The following is a 21783-nucleotide window of genomic DNA, read 5'->3' as shown; positions in this document are numbered from 1 at the left end:
TGGCTCTACTCACCCACCAGCCACCATGAAGCTCATCATGGCCTCACTGACCCAGCCACTCATGAGGGGCAAGATCCAGCTCTCCATGTGTGATGCTTGCAGCATCTATCCTTGCTATTGTGGTAATGATCTGATTAACACTTACTTTTTTTCCCCTCCCTTTTTTTTTCTTTTAAATTTCTTTAATAACTGAAGAGGCAGTTCCTGGAAGCAAGAGCTTCTCTGCCTGCCTGCTGTGAGATTGTGGCATGGAAACTTGTCTGGAACTGAAAGCCATGCTGCTGGAGCTCCACAGGCAGAGTGGTCCCCCAGCAGCTGCCATGCCATGGAAGTGTTTATCCTGGGGGAGATGACATACAGCTTCTGAAGGGCACTTGATCCTCTTCTGTCTCTCTTTGCACTAGCAGAAGCCTACTATAATTTTACCATATTATATTAAGATGTGCACCTGGGCTGGGCTTAAGGAAATCAAGGTGGCAGCAGAATGCCATGCTCTAGCTGGGGAGACAAAGTAAAATTCCTGTGGCAGACACTTTCCCCCACAGGAGCCCCCAGTTTGCTCTCTGCTTCTTTCGTGAGACTAAACCATGGCAGATTATCCAGGAAAGCAGAGTTCAGGCAGTGATGCTGTTGAATGTTGTGGTGCTGGGGTGTATGTGAGGAGGTTTTCCAGCAGGTGCCTTGAGTTTTTTGGGTAAAACAAAACAAGGAAGGAGGTGTTTGGTGATGGGAACTTGTTCTGCCCTGTACTACCTGTTTGGAAGGAGCAGGGAGGGGAGATACAGGGTTTGGGAAGGCTGGCAGAGGCAGTGAGGCAAGACCTACTGGCACAATGGGGATGTGGGCACAAGCAGTTGGGTGCCCCAGACTGCATCGGAGGCCATTTGCCCCCCAGCTCTGCTGCTTTCAGGGTTTGGAAAAAGGTATTAGCTTGAAAAGTAGCAAAATAAAAGGGAATTTGTGGATCTGGGAAGAGACATAGCAATAGCTATGGGGCAGCACTTAGACAAGATTTGGGGCTGGGAGTACGCTGACACTCACATTTGGAGGATGCAGATGTGTCCTCAGCAAATGCTTCTCACACGGGGTGCATCAACTGGGTCCCCTAAAACCCAGATCTTCCCGCATGTCCCAGGAGAGATGTGCTGCAGGGGTATACACACGTAGGGCACAGATTAGGAATTTGGGGGATTTTGGGGGTGTTCGGACATTTGAGGGTGTTTCTGGGCATTTTGTGAGTACTCTGGACTGCAGTTAATCTGCTGTACCACTGGCATTGTGCTGATGGTGCAGCTCTGCAGCTCACCAACCATCTGCTAACCGTGCACTGTTAGGGAATGAGGCATCATTAGGGACAAAGTAAACCACCTTGGCATGGGTGAGTTACCTGGCTAAGGATGGACAGGATCTAGCTACAGAGGCTGAAGACTAGTGCTGAATTAGGCGTAAGGGATTCAGGTTTAGTCAGGCAGCATGGATGGGTTAAAGCAAGTTGCCCATGCAGAGCAGAAATCTCCACTGCTGTGGCAAAAATCCCAAGGCCAGCTATTTGGCAAATGCGGGGTCGTGCCATGGTGCTCCTGCACGCAAGACAGCTTTGATCACATCCACTGGCTCTGCTGATACTGGTGTTTGCTTAAGCAATTAGAAAAAAAACACAAGTGGAAATTCAAGCCTGGTCCCTTCCCTGGCTTTTGACCTGCTGTGGCTGATGTGGTTTCCAGGGTTTTTTGCTCAAACGACTCCAGCTTGCCAGGCACCTTCCTGCTCACAAGTGCCTCCAAAAAAAGAGACCTCCAAAATCCCTGGGATGGAGTGGGACAGGGAAATGCCTTCTGAGTTATTGCCCCTTCCTCACTCGTGACATAATCCTTAGTGTGGGTCCTGCTCCAGAGCGATGTCCCAAAATGGGAGACAGGGATTGGCCCCTTGCTTGGAGAGGGGACACTGTCCCAGCACTGGCATAGGACATTATTTGTCCCTCAGGCTCCAATCAGGATGACTCCTGGTCGACTTAAAAGCGTGTTTAATGATAACCAGAGCTATTTGCTGAAAGGTCTTCCAAATCTGGTCTGTTTTAAAAATCCCTTCAGATATGCCCTCCTGGAGAAAAAGGAAATAACAAATGAAATCACTGGCATCTCATTTTTACATTCGTGGGCTGGAGGTGTCCTCCCAGCAGATGGGCTGGAGGTGCTTGTCCTGTTCCCTTGGTCCTGGGGGGAATGGAGATGGCTGTATGTGGTACTTGACATCCCAGAGCTCATCAAACATTTCAGGTGACCAAAAAACCCAAGTACCACCTTCAAGTTTCCCACCCACAGCTGTGCTTTCCCCTGCTCTAATATACCCCTAGGCTGCCCCTCCCCTACCCAGGGTAGAGGGCCTGTAATCCATCTCAAAACCTACCTCATATATATATATAAAAATAAAAATATATTAAAAATATATATAAAATATATATTCCATAGAGATTGATATATATTTTTTTTTTTTTATTTTCATTATTTTGTTGGAACTGAGGCTGGCTCGCTTGGGCTTTCTGCCATCTCACCAGCACCACTGAAGCAACAGGCAGAATTTTCCTGGAAAAATGAATTAGCAGATAATTTCCAGCCGCTGTTGTATGGAGATGTGGACAGGACCAGTGTGAGGATCATATTTTTTCCCTTCTTTTTTTCTTCTTTTTTAACCCTCAATGTGCTGAATAGTCAAACTCTCACTAATTTTAATTCCTGTTTAGCTTCCTGAACTGGGAGCCAGTCCACATCGCTGCAGGTTTTTTAAACATTCTGGGTTGGCAGGCGCAGGGGGATTTCCATGGTGATACTACAGTCTCCGTAGGGCAAGTAGGCAGCAGTGGCAGCGTCTCTTTGGGACTCTCTGTGCTGCTCCTCAGCTTTTCACTTCTTCCTTGCTGGGTGCTGGGTCTGAGCCAGTGCTCTCCAGTTTGTTGCCCTTGGGTACAGTCGGTAGTTTAAGGGCTGAGATGGAAGACGCAGCTGTGGCAGCCACCAATTGGGTTGGGGCACCAGCCTGAGGATGCTTTGTTCTGATGGTTTTGAGATCTGGTGTTCTTTCCAGGTCTTCAGTACAGGAGATGCTTCACATGGTGGGAATGGACAGAGTTATATTTTTAAGATACAGTAGGCCTGCAGGAAAAAACAAATCAATTAATTTAAACACAATACGCATCATCCCTGGAAGTGTTCTAGGCAAGGCTGGACAACCTGGTCTATCAGAAGGTGCCTCTGCCCATGGCAGGAGTTTGGAGTGAGATGGGCTTTAAGGTCCCTTCCAAACCAAACTATTCCATGGTTCTTTGATTCAGTATTGATAGTAAAAAAACCCAGTATTTGTAGAAGTCATTGGAACAAGAAGCAGGTGTGGGATATCCTCAGTCCCTCCTGGGCATTTGGCTGTTCCCATCTCCCACTCTGCACTGAGTTTGGTCCTGGGTAATACCCAAAAAAGGGGTCATTGCTTTACCTTTTTCTTGCTGGCAGATGTGGCCCAGAGGAGTGAAAGGCTTGAGGAGAGCCTTTCAGCCCAGTTTTGTGAGTCCTGGACAAGCACCCAGTTTCCTTTGAGGAGTGAGATTTTGGAGGTTTACACTAAATAAGGTTTTTACTCACCCCAAGGTGAAGGCCGTGGGGAGGATGGCAGTGGAGGTTCTGCTTCAAGGACCATTGCAGTGTGGAAACACCAGCTTGGGTTAAATAAGATGCTGTTGCTTCTGGTTGTGGCATGGGGCTGGAAATCACTGTAAGACTTGAAAAGATGAGGAGGAAGAAGGATGAAAACTCTCTCATACTGAAGTCAACAGCAGGAGCACCCTGTAAATTCAGTCTTTGCAAGGGCCCGGGCGTAGTGTGCAAGTTGCTGGATCCCATAAACCCCCTCTGTTTCTCCTAATGGGACCTATTTATAATTTGAGGGGTATAATAACAGTTTTCTGCCTGGAAATTTCCTTGGCAAGGTTGTCATTGGCTCACTAGTAGGGTTTTTTTTACTGTTTTGTTTGCTCTGTAGTGTTTGGAAATGGTGATGTGGAGCGGAAGGCTGGAGGATGTTTATTTTGGGGAGATGCTGCCCTGTGGCAGCAGTTGGGGGACTGGTGAGGGGACATGCCTGCTGTGAGTGCGGGATTGGGGGGGGGGCCCAGCCCTTTCCATAGGGGTTCATAAGCCTCCCCACATACCTGGTTTTTCCTTTGCTGCAGCTCAGGTGATTCATGAGTGAAACTCCCTCGAGGCCAAATTTCTAATCTTTCCCAGGATTATCAAGGGAGGTGTCATAAGAGCCAAGCAGGAGATGACATCCTGTGCCAGCTGTTGCATAGCACCCTGTCCCCCCAAGATTCCTTTGGGGAGGAGAAATAATTAATAAAATTTAATAACATTTGAAAAAAAAAAAACCTGAAAAATGTAAAAACAATCTGCAAATGTTTGCTTTGGCCTTGTGACAGTGATGTGATGGTCCCCATGCCCCTGGGGATGGGACTTGGTGTGCAGAGGTGGGATTGGGCTGGGGCCAGAACAGAGTCCCTTGCAGAGAGGAACATCAGTGGTGTCCCAGGGAGGGATTTCAGTAGGACAGATGTGTGGATCCTTGGGAAGCAGGGCAGGATGCTCTGCACCCGTCCTCCCCACATTTCTCCGTGTCGCCAGCCTGAACTGCTATAAGAATGGTTTACCCTAGTTTTCCTAAAGATTACTTTCCCTTTGATTAGGCAAACAACATCAAGCCCTTAATTTGATTTAAATAAGCCTAGCACTTGCTGTGAAGTTTTTTTCCCTCCCTTTTATTCTCCCCTTTTCTAGATCCACTGTCACTGCTCTTTGTGACCACAAATGATTAAAAACTTTACAGGAATATTGTCGTCTCCCCCATCCCTTAAAGTTCTGCTGTGTTACTTGGGTCATATTTTTATTATGTTGTTTTTTTTTTCTTGTAGAATAATTCTCCCTTCTCCTTATTAAACAATCAACCAGGTGAAAGGTATTATTTTTGTCCTGGTCTCCTGCGGGAGAGGGAGGGGGTGCAGGTACCCTGCCCCACTTCCCATTGATGTTATCCCTGTCTTTCCCATCAGTTCTCCCTCTGGAGCCAGATCCATCTTGTGACTTTGGTTTTTGCAGCGGAGGGAGGAGCATCTCTTCCCTGGAAGTGCTGCTTCCTGTGGGAGGCTGTGGCCGAGCAGGTTGGTGCAGCTGGAGCTCTCCAAGGGGCCACGACTAGCCCCACCAGGACAGGGATTGGCTCTCCAGATTGCCAGAAGGCAACAGAACATCCATGTCGTAGCAGTCATATTTAATAATTAGGGCCCTCAGAAACATGTACGGGCATCAAAGTAAGGCTGTTTTCCAAACGAGTGCTTGGGGGGTTTAAGAAGGGAGTGATGCTCCCTGGACCAAGTGATGGCTGGTCCCCCAGCTCAGCCTGGGACCGGGCATCGGCACCACCTCGCTGTTTCCTGCCAATTGCAACAAGGCACCTCTTAACAAAGCATCCACAGAATATCAAGTTCCCTGCTCCTTCAGGGAAGTGCTCACGAAGCTGCTTAGGAGCTTGCAGGTGAAATGGTTCCTTGTCTGTCTGTCTGTCCACGCACAGACTGCAGGGCTGGGAGCAAGGAGGAGTGCCTGGTGTTGCTACAGGCTCTCATGATGGTTAAGTTGGAGGTGCTTGGCAGAGCCCTGTCACCAGCATGTGGACGCCTGTGGTCTGTGCCCAGCTGCAGGACCATGTGTTCGGTTTCCTGCTTTATTTTCCAAGCTGGTACCTAGTTAGGACAGATTTTTCCCCCCAGGATCATTCTGTGGAAGAAGAGTTGTCTGTCAACTTTGTTAGGAAGTGTCACATGGATGGAAGAGGATTTTCCTGTGTGACTGTCAGCCTGGATGCCGCTTTGGCTCTGCCATTCACAGATGCCAGTGGAGCCCCAGCGCTGCTTGGCTGCTTTCACTGGCCAACAATGTGGGGTAACAACCTGGAGGGCTTATTCAGAGCAATTCCTGAAATGTAGTCATTATTGTTTGTTGGGATTTGTCTGCCCTCTCATTAGCTTATTGGAGACCCTCATAAGAGTTTGCACAGAGAAACTGTGGCTGCCCCATCCCTGGAAGTGCTCAAGGCCAGGTTGGACGGGGCTATAGCAAGCGGTTGGAACGAGAGGATCTTTAAGTCCCTTCCAACCTAAAACATTCTGTGATAAGATGTGCATGCTCAGACGCCTATAGAGATGCCAGCACGAGGGACTTGTTATTTTGTGCCAAAATCCACCATTTCCCCAGTTGCACAGCCCTACTTTTGTGTTCAGATTCCTTCTGCTTGGACATAGGTGCAGACTGGGGCAGGAAGGTGAACTGGGGGTATTTCTGTTGCCTATAACCCCTGTTTCCAGCAGGGCCAGGCAGTGTGATTATTGACTGAGTGGCAAATTGAGTTATGCATGGGCAACTTCATTCATATTCCCTGGCTCCTGCCCATCCAGCCTTGTTAGGGGTTCTCCGGCCTCTTTTATCCACTTGCGAGCACATGATTTACGATTTGGTTTGAGTGGCTTCTGAGCTAATTTGTCATCCTTTATTCGCAGGATTAAAGCCGGACAGTGCAATACTGCCCTCTGGATGGAGAGGCAATAGCTGACAGGGATGTGTTGGTTGCTGGGTGTGATGCTGTCTCGGGTGTGGGTGTCCCAGCATTGGAATGGGGTGATTTATGCAAGGCGAGACCTTGCCTCAGTTTCCCCTGCAGCACTGGCATTGCTGTGGGTCGCAGTGAGGCCTGGTGCAGTGTGCACCCGGGCACAGAAACCTGCTGCTGTTGCTGCATGTGTAACTGGGTCCCAGCATTTATCCCCTTTTTTCCCCATTTTTCCATGAGAGCTTCTGGGGCTGAGCCTCTTCTCAGACGTTCAGTCCCTGTGCATCACTTGGTCTTGTTGCCACCGACACCCGGAACTGCAGGGTGGGATGATTTGATGTGGGAACTCCTTGCCATGAACTGCGTCTCTCCCTTGGGGTGAAAGCAGAGCACCCTGTGGTTTTGGCCTGTTTCAGGAACACTTTTGGATGCTAGGTTCTCCTCTTGCCCAGGGTGTAGGGAGGGAGGCACAAGGATGGCTGGCACAGTGTCCTCATGGGGACACAGCCATCACCCCTAGCTCGCAGCTGCTGTAAGAGCTCGGACACAGGAGTGCTCCACATCTGCTTCAGCACTGTGTCCTCTGGCTTGCACAACCTCAGTCTGCACATCCGGAGTGTGCCACCATGCAGCTGATCCAGCGCGCCCTGTGCAGTGGTGACATCTCCCTGAGGGTGAGCCCCAAGGGTGGAGATGACCTGGCCGCTGCTGGAACACACAGCATTGACTCCAGAGTTTGATTACAGCTCAACAGCGTCCTCAATTATCTGCCTTAGCAGAGGACACAAGGGGATTATGGGGTTCAGGCTGCCCTGGCTCCTGGCCATGCCTCAGTTTCCCCTGTGTATCCGTGCCAGCATTGCTCCCATGGCACACCGTGGTAATGGGTGGTGCTCAGCGCCAGCTCTCCATTAGTGACAGTCATGCATAGCTCTTGTTTTTTCTGTTTTCAGGTGAATATGGCCCTGGCAGGGAAGCCTTTAGACGCGACTCTCACCACCTCCAGAGCTGACCAATGGAATATGGTTTTTCCCCAGAAAGACGAAATCATCACCAGCTTACTGTCTGCTTTAGACTCCATGGTAAGAGGCCAGTGGCATCCCTGTTAATGTTCCCCTCCCTCTTTTGGCCTGCGTTTAGCAGGGCTGGCTGGGCGCAGGGCTGGCACAGGAGAGCTGGTGAGCTCATCCTGCTCCCCTCTGCTACTGGAAAGCCCAGGGAGCTGCTGGAGCTGGGAAATAAAATCCCTCTCCCACCCTGACAGCCATAAGGATCATAAAGTCAGTCCAAGTTAATCTCAGATGTGTATTGTTTTTCCATTAATATTTATGTTGGTATCAACTGAATGTAGGGTGGTTGTCTTTTTTTTTTCTTGCCGTTTTACCAATGTTACCATGAGCTTTTACACTACATCAGAACAATGGCTTTTTATCTTTGAGAACAAAGAAAATAACTTTCATATCTTTTGACGTAGAATTCCCTGTGGAAACCTTGCCTAAGTCAGCTGTGCTTACATAAACAAGATAACTGTCTGCATTAAGTCTCGTGGACCAGAGCTAATCTTATTTTTAACTGTGAATGTGATCAAGAAGGGAAAGCAGATGTGTAGTAACAAATGTGTAATGCAATGAGATATGCTAAATAGCCCTCCTGTTTTAAAGTCAAGTCATATGTAATGCATTTGTCTAGGATGCGTTTCGTTTTCTTCTCTCTGCAGGTAGAGGTTTTTTCATTAATACCAATTTCCTTCTCTTTGACATCACTGCCCCAGTAAGGAGCAGGTTCCCTGGAGCTGACACACCCCAAGCAGCTTTGATGATTTATATACATGCCATCCCACACAACATACTGTGTTATTGTAGTTTGGCTTCTTAATGAATATACATTATTCTGCAGTCTTCATTAGGTACTTAGACCAGGGCTAGGGAGCCAGGCTCCTCCTGAAATTCAGCCTTTATCCCAGTGCTTCAGCAGTGCTAGGCTCTGTGCCCACTGAAGCCTAGCTGCCTGCATGCCTGGTAAATAAACTGCAAGGCCACGTGCACATCACCAGGTGGGCTTGGGGTTTGGATTTGGTCTGCCTCCAAATTTCGCATACCTTAGTTGTTGTGTTTATCTTTTGAGTGTTGGGCTTTTTGAGCAAAATACTTGTGTTTGCTACTGGGTTTTGAAGGGATGTTTCCTAAAAGTATCTATTTTGGGGGATTTGATTCGGTGCATCCTTGAAGAAGGTGATCAGGAGGTAAAATGACCTGGTATAAAGGCTGGTTTAGGCCCACACAAGTGAAGCTCACTGTAGATGCATTCAGTGAGCTGAAGGTAGCTCAAGGGGGTTTAGTCCATGCTTTCCTGCTCCCAACCCCTCCATGGCATTGTTGATGTGTCTAACCGTGGCTGCTGCTGGGAAAATCCCCCCTTTTTTATCCTTTTAAAACATGACCTGGGAATAGCACCGTGCTGTAGCTATGGGAATATGGCTCAGGCTGCCGGCACTGAGTAACTATTATAATATAAAAAATACTAATAAAAGACATATACATGTGTATTATGTAGAGCTGGAAGCGCACATTACATAAAACAGATTAATAGAGGAAGTCTTTTCCATCTCTTTATTGTTTTGCATAACTGTACAAGAAGAATCATTCAACTACTCCAGACTTTGACCATATTAGTGTTCTGCAGCTGAAATAAGATTCTCATGTTCCTTATTCCATTAGAGCTGGGGGAAAGTTGTTGTTGGTTGTGGTATGGGTTTTTTGTTTCTTTTTTTTTACAGAAATGTTTTCTTTTAAAGAAATGCTATAAAATGTTTACTTTTAGGATAGGAAAAAATGAAGTAAAATGGTGGGAATATAGTTCTTGTTTTCCAGCAAAGCCTAGCTCGGCTGGATATCTTTGGGAGCAGTAAAGTCACCAAAATATTTAGGGCATGTCATAAACCCATGAAATTCTGACCCAAATCAGAACATTGCTTTTGATAGGGGAATCTTTTGATGGGAACTAAAAAATCCCACTGGGAAATGGCAAGGATTGGGAAGCAGGGATGTTCTCCCGTCCCGTGCTGCACTAACCTGGTGCCTCCCGCAGTGCTCAGCGCTCTCCAAGCTAAACGCAGAGGTGGCCTGCATCGCTGTCCATGAGGAGAGTGCCTTCGTGGTGGGCACTGAAAAGGGACGGGTCTTCCTCAGCACCCGCAAGGAGCTGCAGACCGACTTCCAGAAGTTTTGCAGTGAGTATCCCCCGCCAGAGATCTTCTCCCATACCAAGGTGGGTGCTTCAGTTCTGCAAGCTGGGACTCCCACCATGCACGAAGTGATTGTGGTTTGGGGGGCACCACAATGTTGTCTGTCTGTCCACGGGGCTGAGTGGTGGTTTGAAGTGATGACAGGTGGGAACTGTAGTCAGAGCCTCTCCCCTCCCAGGGAGGGCACTGTAAGCCCTGGCTCTTCTCTCCAAAAGCATCCCTGAAGTGGCACAGGGCTGGATGGTTGCTTTGTTCCCCTGGCTCTGTTAGCCTTCAGCAATGCTGCGGGAGTGCTGGAGTGTTTTTGGAGGACTTTGCAGAAATAGTTTGTCCAAGTGATCCCCCAGGAGCCAAGAGGCTTTCTTGGTCCTGGGCCTTTTTCCTAGTTTTGGAAAAACAGGGATGGATTTGGTAGATGAAGGTGTCGGTTGTGGAATTGCTTATATTTTTGAGGGATGAACAGGGGTGACAGGATGCCTTGAGCAGGTGCTGTGTCCCTCCAGTCTTAGATCAGATTCACCAAAAATCTGAGGGATACCTGTGTCTTGCAGGCCCCAGCTCTGTGCCTCTGCCAGCTCCCCAAAAACAGCCTGGGAGCTGAGGGGAAAGTGGGAGCCGTGCTGTGAACAGGGACCTGCATTTCTTGGTCAGCATCATCCCCGGCATGCCAGCTGCTGCTTTCTCTACTCCATACAGGAGCTGGGAAAGAATCTGGTTTTGATGGTGCTGGGACTCCAGACTCAGATCTGTTCCTATACACTGCCCACGGTGGGATGTCACTGGAGAGAAATGACCCGGCTGCGTGTGCGCACACATGGTATTGACAGAAACCATATAGATGCTTAATCCATTGGAGAGATTGTGCAGGAAGGGTTTGCTCTGGTGACAACACCAGTGCTGTGAAGCTGTCCAGGTCACTGCTCAGCTTGTTCTCGGCACAGCTCTACAGAAGCAGCTCCCTGCCATGGCTCTGCTCTGCCCCTCGTCCTGCTGCCCTGGACATCCCACTTGCACCCGGGAGAGATGCCATTAGTTATCCTCCATTGCATTCTGCAGGAGGCATTTACGGGATGTTTTCCACATTCATGGGCAACTCTGCCTCCCCTTCCCACCACCTACAAGATGTGAATGGCAGTGGGATGGCCAATGGGAAGGAGTTCCCTCAGGCTGAGAGAACTGGGGTTGTTCAACATGGAGAAGAGAAGGGTCTGGGGAGCCCTTTAGAGCCCCTTCCAGTACCTAAGAGGGACTTACGAAAAAGAGGGAGAGTGACTTTTTTCATAGGCAGATAGTGATAGAACAAGGGGAAATGGTTTTAAACTAAAAGAGGAGAGATTTGGATTAGATGTTAGGAAGAAATTCTTTCCTATGAGGGTTGTGTGACACTGGCACAGGTTTCTCAGAGAAACTGTGGTTGCCGCATCCCTGGAAGTGTTCAAGGCCAGGTTGGAAGGGGCTTGATCTAGTGGAAGGTGTCCCTGTCCATGGCAAGGGGTTGGAACAAGATGGTCCTTAAGGTCCCTTCCAACCCAAACTGTTCTCTGATTCTGTGATATATCCTGGTCAGTGACTTATTGCTCTGCTGGGACAAGGCACCTGGCACTAGATCCTGATTCCCTTCTCTTTGGTTTCATTTATACCTTTGTCAAAAAGAAACAGCTATGTCTGGTTGAAAGCACAAAATCTTGATGATGGTGTTTGGGTGAAGCAGCTGATGCTGGAGACAGGGTGAAATGTGATAACTCCGTCTTGAATTATAAATGGTCCAGGCTCAACTCAGCTCCATAAAGCTCTTACAACTGGCACGCAGTGGAAAGCATCCCTGTAAGTGCCCCTGATTTATGGTCTTGCTGCCCTCTTAGAAAGATCTGAATTAATCTAAAGCAGACATCGCTGGGAGAGGTAAGAAGCCTCTTATCTCTCTTGGGTGGATAGATCTCACTTGAACACCCTCCTTCATCTGAACCTCTGGCTCAGCCTTTCCTTGTGCACGGGGGGACCTGACAGTGATCCGGATTAATGTCAGCAGAATAGCATTAATGCCCAGCTGGTGGGAGAAGCAGTAGTTGGAGGGTGCAGATATATATGCATTTCATCACCGTGGTAAAACCCCCCAAAAAGTTTTTCAGGGCCTGTTTTACTGTGCCATGGGAGGCATGCGGAACTTGCCAGGGGTGGCATAGTGGCTGTCTACTTTCTTATGTCTAGTTCTATGGGTATCCCACGTGGCTCTTGACCCGTCCCTTTTCAGTGCTATTGTAGCCACAGGCCTTTTCCACAGGAAGGATTCATGAGCTCCTTCTCAAGCACCCAGGTGGCATGCAGGGCCAATCATTGGCAGGAGGCTTTCGAGGATGATGAAGGAATTAGTCCTTCACCAACAAAAATCCCTTGTGAATTACTGTGAATAGAACAGCAATAATGCACTTATATAGTGTTTAATTTTCTGTGCATTTAGAGATGCAAGGAAGTCACTGCCAAAGATATGCTTTATTTGAGGTTTAATGGGGGAAATTAGCAGGAAATAGCTGGTATTACTGAGCTACATGATGCTGAAGGGTAAAAAAGCCTCCAAGAAAGGCAGATTTTCTTTTGCTGCGAGATTGAAGGCTAAGCAGATTGAAACCAGAGAAAAGAAGTGTGCTGCCTAATTAATCTCAACAGTTTCAGTGCAACTGAAGGGAAAAGACAGGGAAAGGAGGGGGGCAGGCACAGGATGACAGACCCCACTGCTGGCACCACTGCCCATGCCAGCACTTTCTCCTGCACATCGGGGGTTGCTGGGAGGGACGTGTTGAGGGTCTGGGGTGGGTGGGAGACCCGGGGGACCCACCTCCTTAGCCAGAGTCATCACCCATGAGCCCTTTCTCACTACAGCGACTCCCATTTTTTCCTCTCCCCCTGCAGGAATCCAGCAAAGGAAGGAGCAGGACGCAGAGGCACAGAAGAAGGCAAAGGAGTGTGGGCGAAGGGTGCTCAGGATCTCCCCGGACCAGGGATCAGACGTGTACCTCCTCAGGAAGATGGTAGAGGAAGTGTTTGATGTGCTTTATAGTAAGAATCTTCATGCTTCCCTTTGGGGATATGGATTGCCCCCAGGGCTGTCTGAGCTGCCCAGTGCCACCACCAGATGTGGCTTTGAGTGCCAGCCCAGCTCCCCAGCAAGAGGAAGTGCCTGCAGGTGCCTGGCACGGGTGGTGTGGTGGGATGTGCTCCTGCATAGGGTTAGCATTGCACTGAGATGGGATTTGGCCACTGCTTCACTTTCCAGTGCCCCAAACTGGGCCAAAAAAATCCCCATGCTGGAGGGAGCATCCTTTGTCGCCCCTGACCAGGGGAAGCCTCTGCTATGCCCTGTGATGGGATTTCCAAGCACACCTTTATCCGTCACACCTCGTCCATTGCACCTTTTTCATAGCGCTGTTGGGACTCTACAGACTCACTTCCCCCCTTTCCCTGGCAAGTCTATTTAGAAGAAAAAAAAGATGATTTTCTAGCAAGCAGCCCTGCAGCCCCAGCTTCAAGAGACAAGCTGGTGCTCTTCCATCCCCGGCAATAAACCTTCTGCAATTAAAATGTAGATGACCATATGGCTGTTGATATGGAACCCAGTGGGTTGCAGAGCTCCCTCCAGGCCCAATCTGTGGTGGCTTGAGTAGCAGCAGTGCCTTCTTCTCACTCAGGAGGATCCACTGGAGCCCCCACAGAGTGGCTGGAGGCAACAGCCATGCTACCAGCTCATCCTCTGACAGGATCTCTAGGGCTGTGCTGCTTGGGAAAGGAAAAACAAGGTTGGCTTGGGAAAACAGGGCAACAAACATCAATATTTTCACATGGTGCTCAGCAGTGTGCTTTAGCCTACTGTGATGTTTCGGGGGAGTTCAGGCCATGTGGCTGGATCAGCTGCAGAACTGGGTGTTTGGCTTTCCTGGGTGCAGCTCCCCATCACCATCTGCGATTCAGAGCCTGGTAGAGCCCTACCAGGGCTGCACAGGTCTCCCTGAACCCAAGGTGCGGGGCTTGTCCAGGTCTGTGTGTGGGGTTTGGGCATTTCCGCTTGACAGAAGGGGGATAATGGGAACTACCACCAACCACCTTGGGCTCACATGCCGGAGTTGCTGTTGCTGGCTGTCACACCTTCCACAGGCTTCACAGACAGAAAAGGGAGATGGTATCCCTTCCTCCCCCCCCGGGAGAGACAGTCACTAAAGTTTTCTGAAACTGTTCAAAGGATGTGGAGGCAATATTCCCATTAAGGGGGCAATCAGATCCCCTTGCTGCCTTCCAAAGGCTGGGCCTAAGTGTGAGGGAAGGGATGATGCAGAAGAGACAAGGGAATAGGAAGCAGAGGACGTTTTTGTGCTGGTGGATCCCCTCTCTAAGTTGTAGGTCTGCTGCTGAGAGAGTGCCAAAATTTGCTGTCCTCTTGGGAATATGAGAATTACTAAAATCTGACATACCATAAATGTATAATTGCATTGAAAAAGCTTGATCAGGATGCATTTGCATGGGGTGTACAAACCAGGCAGGTAGCCCATCCATCAGGATGATTAGCAATGCTCTTTACCTTGTTGAGGTCTGTGGAGGTGCATGGGGACAAGCTGGTCCCCAGTCCAAGTTGACCAGCATTGCTATAGCAGGAGGAGGTCAGGCATCCCTGAGTCAGTGGTTTTGGCTCTGGCACTGGGTGTAATTCTGCCTTTGCTGCTGCTTCAGTAGGATCAACTGTTTCCATCCTTGAGCTGCTCTGTGTCGAAACCTGCCTAGCACTCCCAGCATTCCCACTGGAAAGAGCCTCTCTTGATTGAGTGGAGAAATAATACATGTCCAAGCCTGATTCTGTTTCCAACAGTGAGAGGACTGTGAGAAATTAACAGTTACTGTTCTTACGGGGGGCTTTTTATCCTTTTAGTCACCTCCCATCAACAGGGACTGGAAACAAAAAAGTCTTAGAAAATTCTCCATCAAAAAGGTTCCCTCCAGAGCCAGGTAATCTCTGAACCAACAGGATGACTGGCTTCTATTAAACAGGCATTAATGATGATTATTGCCTCTCTTTAGCTAAACTATAAGCCTCTGTGTGGCAGTGCTAGGCTTGTGAAGGTCACTTTGACAGTAACATGTTCCCCATTAAAATATGTTTGGGGAGTTCTTGGGCATTGGGTTGATAAGGAGACACTGTAGGCATCAGGAGCTTTTCCTCATCACAAAGAGAGGTGATGGAGGGAGGTGGAGAACTGCTAGAGCCAGCAGTTCGGGACAGAGAAACTGTCAGCTTGCAGAAAGTGAACTCGCAGTGTCATTCAAAGGCTCATTTTGAAACTTAAGTTATTGCCTTAATTAAAATATTATCCATCCTATGTATAAGGAACCTTGATGGCTCGTGCAAGTTGCACATTGTTAGTTGTCATGTGTTCCTTCAAAGAACATGTTGAAGAAGCCACTTTTAATAAGGACTTGCTGACAGTGTCACAAGATTTACAGGGTTTCTGTAAGATATTTGGGTGTGGGGGTTGTTTTTTTTTTAAGAGGAGAGAAAAAAGAAAATATTTAAAAGAAAATCCACAGTATAAAATCCCACAGTAACTTAAATGTCCAGTACTTTTCTCTGCCTGTCCCTCAGTCTGGAGACAAAGGTGCAGACACTGTGCCATGCTGCCAGATGTTCTGCATCTGGATACTGCGTTGCCAGACCAGTCTCATTCCTTCTGGCTGTTTCTTCTGCTTCATGCTTTCAGCACCAAGTTTATTGCTTGCAGTGGCTTAGGTTCATTTCCAAAATAATTCTTCCACAGAGAGCAGCTTGAAGGTTTTGGCCATTTCTTGGAACCCTTCAGAGGGGACTGTTTTTCTGACAGTGTCCTGCCTGGAGAGCACCATAAACAGCCGTGGTTTGGGCACGTGGGCTCTTTAGCTCATTTAGAAAATACCTCTATAATGGCAAGGCTTGCTGGTCATCTCTTGCTGCCGGGGAAGGGAAAACACTGTGCACCCAACTCCTTGAGAAGATTTTGGTATCAGAGGTAAAATGGAGCCAGGCTCATGTGATGGGGACATGGGGGGGCTCTGTGGCCATTGTTGAGGGGAGGGGGTGACAGTTCTGGGCTGCTGGAGGTGATTGTGTGGTCAAACAGATCAATATCCAAGCTGTCTGTGAATGGTGGGATGGAGGGAGATTACTGGGGGGGGTTTTCTTGTCTGTTAAAGTGCATCAAAGCTGCTTGATAGCAACAGCAATCAAACTACTTCTCATTCTTTCAGGAGGTAAAATAAGAAAACTTGACTGAAAATAAGGTTCCCAGAATATCTCAGTAAACATGAGATAAAAATCATCATGAGGCCTTCAGCCTTCTTTATCAGCTTTCAGCTCCCTCCCAGCTTGCTGGTGGCCATGTACCTTACTGGCACATTGCTGGGAACTCCCAGGAGTCAGCTTTTGCCAAATGACCCTAGCTGTGGATTTTACTGTGCAACCTGAATGATGAGACATCAACTTTTTGGCTTTTATGAGCTTTTTATTAATTAGTGCTTTTAGAAAGGGCTTGGAGTGCCTTGCATGCTAAGTGCAGAGGTAAGAATGGGTCTTCTCCTAATGGTTTTGTTGTTATTTCTTGCTATTGCATTTACTGCTGCAGCCTGGCTCAGCTGTGGTCGGGGGCGCGGGGTGTTTGTCAGTGTGTAACTCTGCCCCCTCGCCAGGTGAAGCCATGGGGAAGAGCAGTGTGGTCCCTTTGCCATACGAGAGGTTCCTGAAAGAGCCGGGCTCACTTGCAGTCGCTGGCTTGCCTGAAGGGATCAGCTTTAAGAAACCCATGGAGTACGATGTGAAATCCCTGATGGCCATCCTAGAACACAGCCACAGCATCCGCTTCAGGCTTAAAAGGTAATTTTGGGGATTCCCAAGGGGTGAGAGAGCAGCAAGCCCTTGGGATAGTGGCTCTTACAATGCTGGCAGATGGTGAAGATTTTGTGTGGCACAGGCAAGAGAGTCCCTCCTATGTCCCAGCTTCTCTCCCAGACACACAAGCCTGTGTCCATGCCAAACCCAGCCTTGCACAGAGATTTTTTCATGTTGTGGGGCTCGAGACCATTTCAGGCTTGTTTCTTTTAAGTACATGCAAACATGCAGATTAACTGCATCGTTTTACATGTCTCTGCCAAAATTTCCACTGCAGTAAGCTAAGTGCTTTTCTTGTCTCCAGAGGAGTTTCTGGGGTAAGTGCTGCAAGTGTCTTCCCAGCCTGAAATGGGTTTTTTAATGCCAGGTGAAGAGGGAAGTCGGAGATTGCGACAGGACAAACTCCCCCTTTTGGCCACATTTACACAAGGGGTTTGGTCGTTTTGGGTGCATTTCCCTTGTGTTTGCCTGGCTGGCAGCACCTCAGATCCATTCAGAGAAATGCTGGGCACTACCAAATACCTCATCTGAAGGCTTGGTACTTCTGGAAAATCAGGCTGAGACAGCTAAAAGTAGGACACACAGAATTTGAGGTGTCTGCGAGCTCGTGGCTGCCTGTCTCATGTGGAGCGCTTGTATTTCCTTGGTCTGTAGCTCATCCCTGGGCTGACTGAGGTCCCCTTTGAACATGCCATGGGTGCTGGGGGCTGGCACAGGCAATATAGCCAAGTGGTTGTGTTCACACAAGATTTTACCTCTTAAATGCATCAGGCATGAAGCTGAACAGCTTTGCCTTAGCTAATACAAACACTTTGAACCACCATAAGACCAACCAGATCCACTGAAAGAAGACAAGAACGGTCCAGGTGCCTGAAGATGCTCTGGAGGTTGGGTGATGGATGTAACTTCTAAATCATAGAATAGAACTAGAATAGATCCATAGAATGGCTTGGGTTGGAAGGGATCTTAAAGACCATCTTGTTCCAACCCCCTCAGGGACACCTTCCACTAGACCAGGTTGCTCCAAGCCCTGTCCACCCTGACATTGAACACTTCCAAGGATGGGGCAGCCACGGCTTCTCTGGGCAACCTGTACCACCACCCTCACAAGGAAGATTTTCTTCCTACTATCTAATCTAAACCTACTCTTTTCAGTTTGAAGCCATTCCTTGTTGTCCTGTCACTCCCTGCTCTTGTCAAAAGTCCCTCTCCAGCTCTCCAGTACCTTTAGGTAGTGGAAGGCTGCAGTAAGTTCTCCCCAGAGCCTTCTCTTGTCCAAGCTGAACAATCTCAACTCTCTCAACCTTTCCAAATAGGAGACGTGCTACAGCCCTCTAACTGTCTTCATGGCCCTCCTCGACAAGGAGCCTGGCAGCCAGTAATGCAGCATGTTTCACCCTCCTGGGCATGGCTCTCCTTCCCCCTCCACATCCTTGCTTGTTGAGGCTTAGCAGTGTCTTGGGCCCAAAGGAACCTGTTTTCCCTCCTCTTCTCCCTTCCTTCCCCTCAGGCCAGCAGATGAGCCCAGCCGAGAGCCCAACCCCAGCGTTGAGTTAACTTGTTCCTCCCTCGCCTCCAAGGGCAGCCGAGACTCCGGTGCCAACGGCCCCATGGCCAAGCCTGCCACCCAGGACACCCCCTCCACCATTGCTGTCACCAACTTCCTATACAGCGTCTCGCTACCCACTCCTGTCGCCGTTGACCTCAAGCAGGAGGTGTCCTCGGGGCTGCCTGGGCCGACCGCGGTGGGCGAGGCTCTGCTGGCCCGGCCGGCAGGAGAGCTGAAGGTGCCTTCCTCACAGGAGTACAGCGACTGCTGTGGTAATAGCCTAGAGTTTGCTCTAAGATGAGGGCCCTGTGCACAGCCCACCCCGGGCACTGGCAGGGGACAGGCTGGGTGTTTTGGTGGTCCTCAGATGAGTTTGGCCCGAATGAAGATGAGTGGAGCCCCTGCCATGCTGCACTGCCCCAGCCCTTCCCTGGCTGGCTGCAAAGTGCCAACGGGGCACACCTCTATTTTTGCTCCAAAATGCTGGGTGCTGCACTACCAGGTAGAAGGACAGCTGGAATGGGGATGGGAAGGGTCGGTCTGGTCAGCATCACACCGGGAGTCACAGGCCAGGGTGCATGGAGGAGAGAGAGAAGAGTCAGGTCAGTGTCACTGGCAGAGGTCAGCACCTGGAGTCTTGTTGGGATGCCTGGAGCATTGGTCAGGCTCTCATCAGCCCTTTCTCCTTGTCTCCCCTCTTGTCCAGGACAGAAATCATCGGTCTCCGGAGGTCCCCTCATCCAGAATGTGCACTCATCCAAGCGCATCCTCTTCTCCATCGTACACGACAAGACAGGTCTGTGTTGTGCTCTAGCGTTGGAGGCAGTCGGCAGCCGTCTCTTAGGGAAAGGTTTCCTCTCATCTCTCCCCAGCAGTCTCGCAGCCCTGCAGGGACTGCATGCTCTGCAAGGACTTGGCAATGCTGGAGATGATGCAGGAGGGAATTTTTTTCCCTTTCCCTGATGCAACATCTCACATTGCAGCCCAAACCTTCATCTCTGCTCAGGTCCATCCTTGCCATCTCCAAGATGCTGCCAGTGGTTGTTGAGCACTGCTGGCTGGGTGGGAATTCCCATCTCTGCTTCCTGCACAGGAAGGCATGGCTTTGGGAGAGGCTATTTGCCTCAGCTGCAAACAGCACATACCTGCTGAGAACTTGGCGTTATTTCAAAATAACTAAACCCCACTAATCCCAGTGTGATTCTGCAGCGGTGCCTGCAGGGATCAGCAGTGGGGAGGAGACTCTGCCGTTTCCCCACCTCCACTCCACCCAAGGAAAATGCAGCCTAAAAATGCTGACGTGTTTCCATCAAACCCCTCACCTGCCTGCCTTAAAGAGGAGAAAAAAACATGGGTAGGAAAGCTGGGAAAGAGGAGGAGATCGAAAAGCTCCAGTGTGAGATGGCTGTTCCTTTCAAAGGTTCATTCCAGGTGGAGTTGGCTCTGTCCCAGAGGGTCTTTCATTGCAGGGTTTAGAAATTTTGTGGGGTCATTTCTTAGTAATTTGCTTTTTACACGTGCTCTGGAGGGTGCTTGGGGCTGAGAAAGCCCAGCCTGGCAAAATCTGCTCAGGAAGAGGGAAATAATTTTTAAAGCAGCAAAGTCTTGTTCGTGCTTCCCAGCACTTTGTGGGAGAAAAGTGCATCTGCTGTGTACGAACCATATGGAAGTTTCTTATTTCTTGTATTTTGTTTTGATAGATAAGTGGGACAGTTTTATAAAAGAAACTGAAGATATCAACACCCTTAGGGAGTGCGTGCAAATTCTGTTTAACAGCAGATATGGTGAGTAGGAGTTAATATCCCATTATGCATCTGCAGCGCTTGTGGATTGCATATCATTATATAGCAATCATTTTTGTTCCCTAACACAGCAGCAGAAGCCATATGCTAGAGCTCCGTGCTCTTCCTAACACATTTCGCTCAGCAGCTTCCAGTCTTTGGGTGTCTGCTGAAGGTTATGTCAATATTTCCATTTGGACACACCCCCTCTGCTGTTGAGGAATTTATCACTGGGCTGTAAAGCATCTCTGGCTGGGAGTGTGGCATGCCAGATCAGAGCAGCCGGGGCACCGGAAGTGGTGACATGTAGCCCTTTCACATTAACATGGCAGGTAAAAAGAAGGTGATTGTTATTGCAGCTGCTCTTTTTTCCATCTGCATGGCTTACAGATGTCATTTGTGCTCCCTTTGCAATGGGCAGTGCTTCAAGGGTAGCTACTGGGCATTTGGGCAGCTGGAAGCTTGGGAAATAGTTTGGGAATGGGTTGATGGGCTGGCTCTTCACCTGTGCCATCCCCATCAGTCTGTGTAATTCATGTAATTCATGTGTCATCTGTGAATTATATATGGGCTTGAGGTGAGCCCTTTAACTTACGATCAATATATGTGGTACTCGAGTGTGTACAAAGAGTAACAGAGCTGGGGAAGGGTCTGGAGCACAAGTCTGATGAGGAGCAGCTGAGGAAGCTGAAGGGGCTCAGCATGGGGAAAAGGAGGCTCAAGGGAGATCTTCCCGCTCTCTACAATTACCTGAAGGAGATTGTAGCCAGGTGGGGATTGGCCTCTACTCCTGGGTAACAAGTGACAGATTTAGAGAAAGTGGCTTCAAGTTGCTTCAGAGAAGGTTTAGATTGGATATTGGGGAAAATTTCTTCCCTGAAAGGGTCATCAGGCACTGGAAGAGGCTGCCCAGGGCAGTGGTGGAGTCACCATTCCTTGAAATGTTCAAAAAATGTGTAGATGTGGCACTTGGGGACATGGTTTGGTGGTGAGCAGGGCAATGCTGGGTTAACAGTTGGAATCATAACATTGTTAAGGCTGGAAAAACCCTCTAAGATCGATTCCATGTGCTATGCAACTCGTGAGGCATAGAGCTCACAAATCTGCTGTGGTGGGTTACAGGGAGTTTGGGGATGGCATGTGGCTCACCCTTGGTTTGAGCATCACTGGGCATGTTTGGGAGTTTTGGAGGACACAATTAGCTGTGTTTACTGCTGCTTTCTCTCCTGTTGTCCCATTTGGCATGGGAGATCTGCTCCTGGGGCTCACCTTCTGGGACAAGCAAAGAAGAGGACAGAAGACACTTGCTGTGCTTGAGTTCAAGCCTTTAAACCTTCATTTTAGCATCTGTAAAAGAAAAAGTGCTTGTGTAAATAAAAACCATGTGCTCACCTTTCAGCTGAAGCCTTGGGGTTAGACCACATGGTACCCGTCCCATACCGGAAGATTGCCTGTGACCCTGAGGCAGTGGAGATCATCGGCATCCCGGACAAAATACCCTTCAAAAGACCTTGCACCTATGGTGTCCCCAAACTCAAGCGGATACTGGAGGAGAGGCACAATATCCATTTTGTTATCAAAAGGTAGGTGGTGAGGAAGGCAAGGGGGAATGCATGGCTTGAGGGTACTGGGGACTTGAGCTGTGTTCCCTCCGTTGCTCACA

The 21783-nt window shown here is 49.0% G+C and overlaps 1 protein-coding gene across 10 annotated transcripts in view; it reads left to right on the top strand.

The window, feature by feature from the left end:
• The window catches only part of GTF2IRD1 (GTF2I repeat domain containing 1), a 72206-nt gene that overhangs the window by 14485 nt on the left and 35938 nt on the right, over nucleotides 1–21783 (top strand). For 8 of the 10 annotated variants that reach the window (XM_017824090.1, XM_017824091.1, XM_017824088.1 and 5 more), the window contains exons 2-9: nucleotides 7602–7730; nucleotides 9736–9877; nucleotides 12800–12946; nucleotides 16592–16775; nucleotides 18301–18611; nucleotides 19046–19135; nucleotides 20040–20123; nucleotides 21520–21703. In XM_017824090.1, coding sequence (XP_017679579.1) covers nucleotides 7608–7730; nucleotides 9736–9877; nucleotides 12800–12946; nucleotides 16592–16775; nucleotides 18301–18611; nucleotides 19046–19135; nucleotides 20040–20123; nucleotides 21520–21703 — 1265 coding nt within the window. In that variant the 5' untranslated portion in view covers nucleotides 7602–7607. Of the gene's footprint in view, nucleotides 1–7601; nucleotides 7731–9735; nucleotides 9878–12799; nucleotides 12947–16591; nucleotides 16776–18300; nucleotides 18612–19045; nucleotides 19136–20039; nucleotides 20124–21519; nucleotides 21704–21783 lie in introns of those variants that run through there. The other 2 variants (XM_017824095.1, XM_017824096.1) reach the window with 2 other exon arrangements.

The sequence above is a fragment of the Lepidothrix coronata genome, unplaced genomic scaffold, assembly GCF_001604755.1.
Source record: "Lepidothrix coronata isolate B3197 unplaced genomic scaffold, Lepidothrix_coronata-1.0 Scaffold108, whole genome shotgun sequence".
Classification (NCBI taxonomy): Eukaryota; Metazoa; Chordata; class Aves; order Passeriformes; family Pipridae; genus Lepidothrix; species Lepidothrix coronata.
Note: the sequence above shows the minus strand (reverse complement) of the source record. Positions and strands in the feature narration are given on the sequence as shown.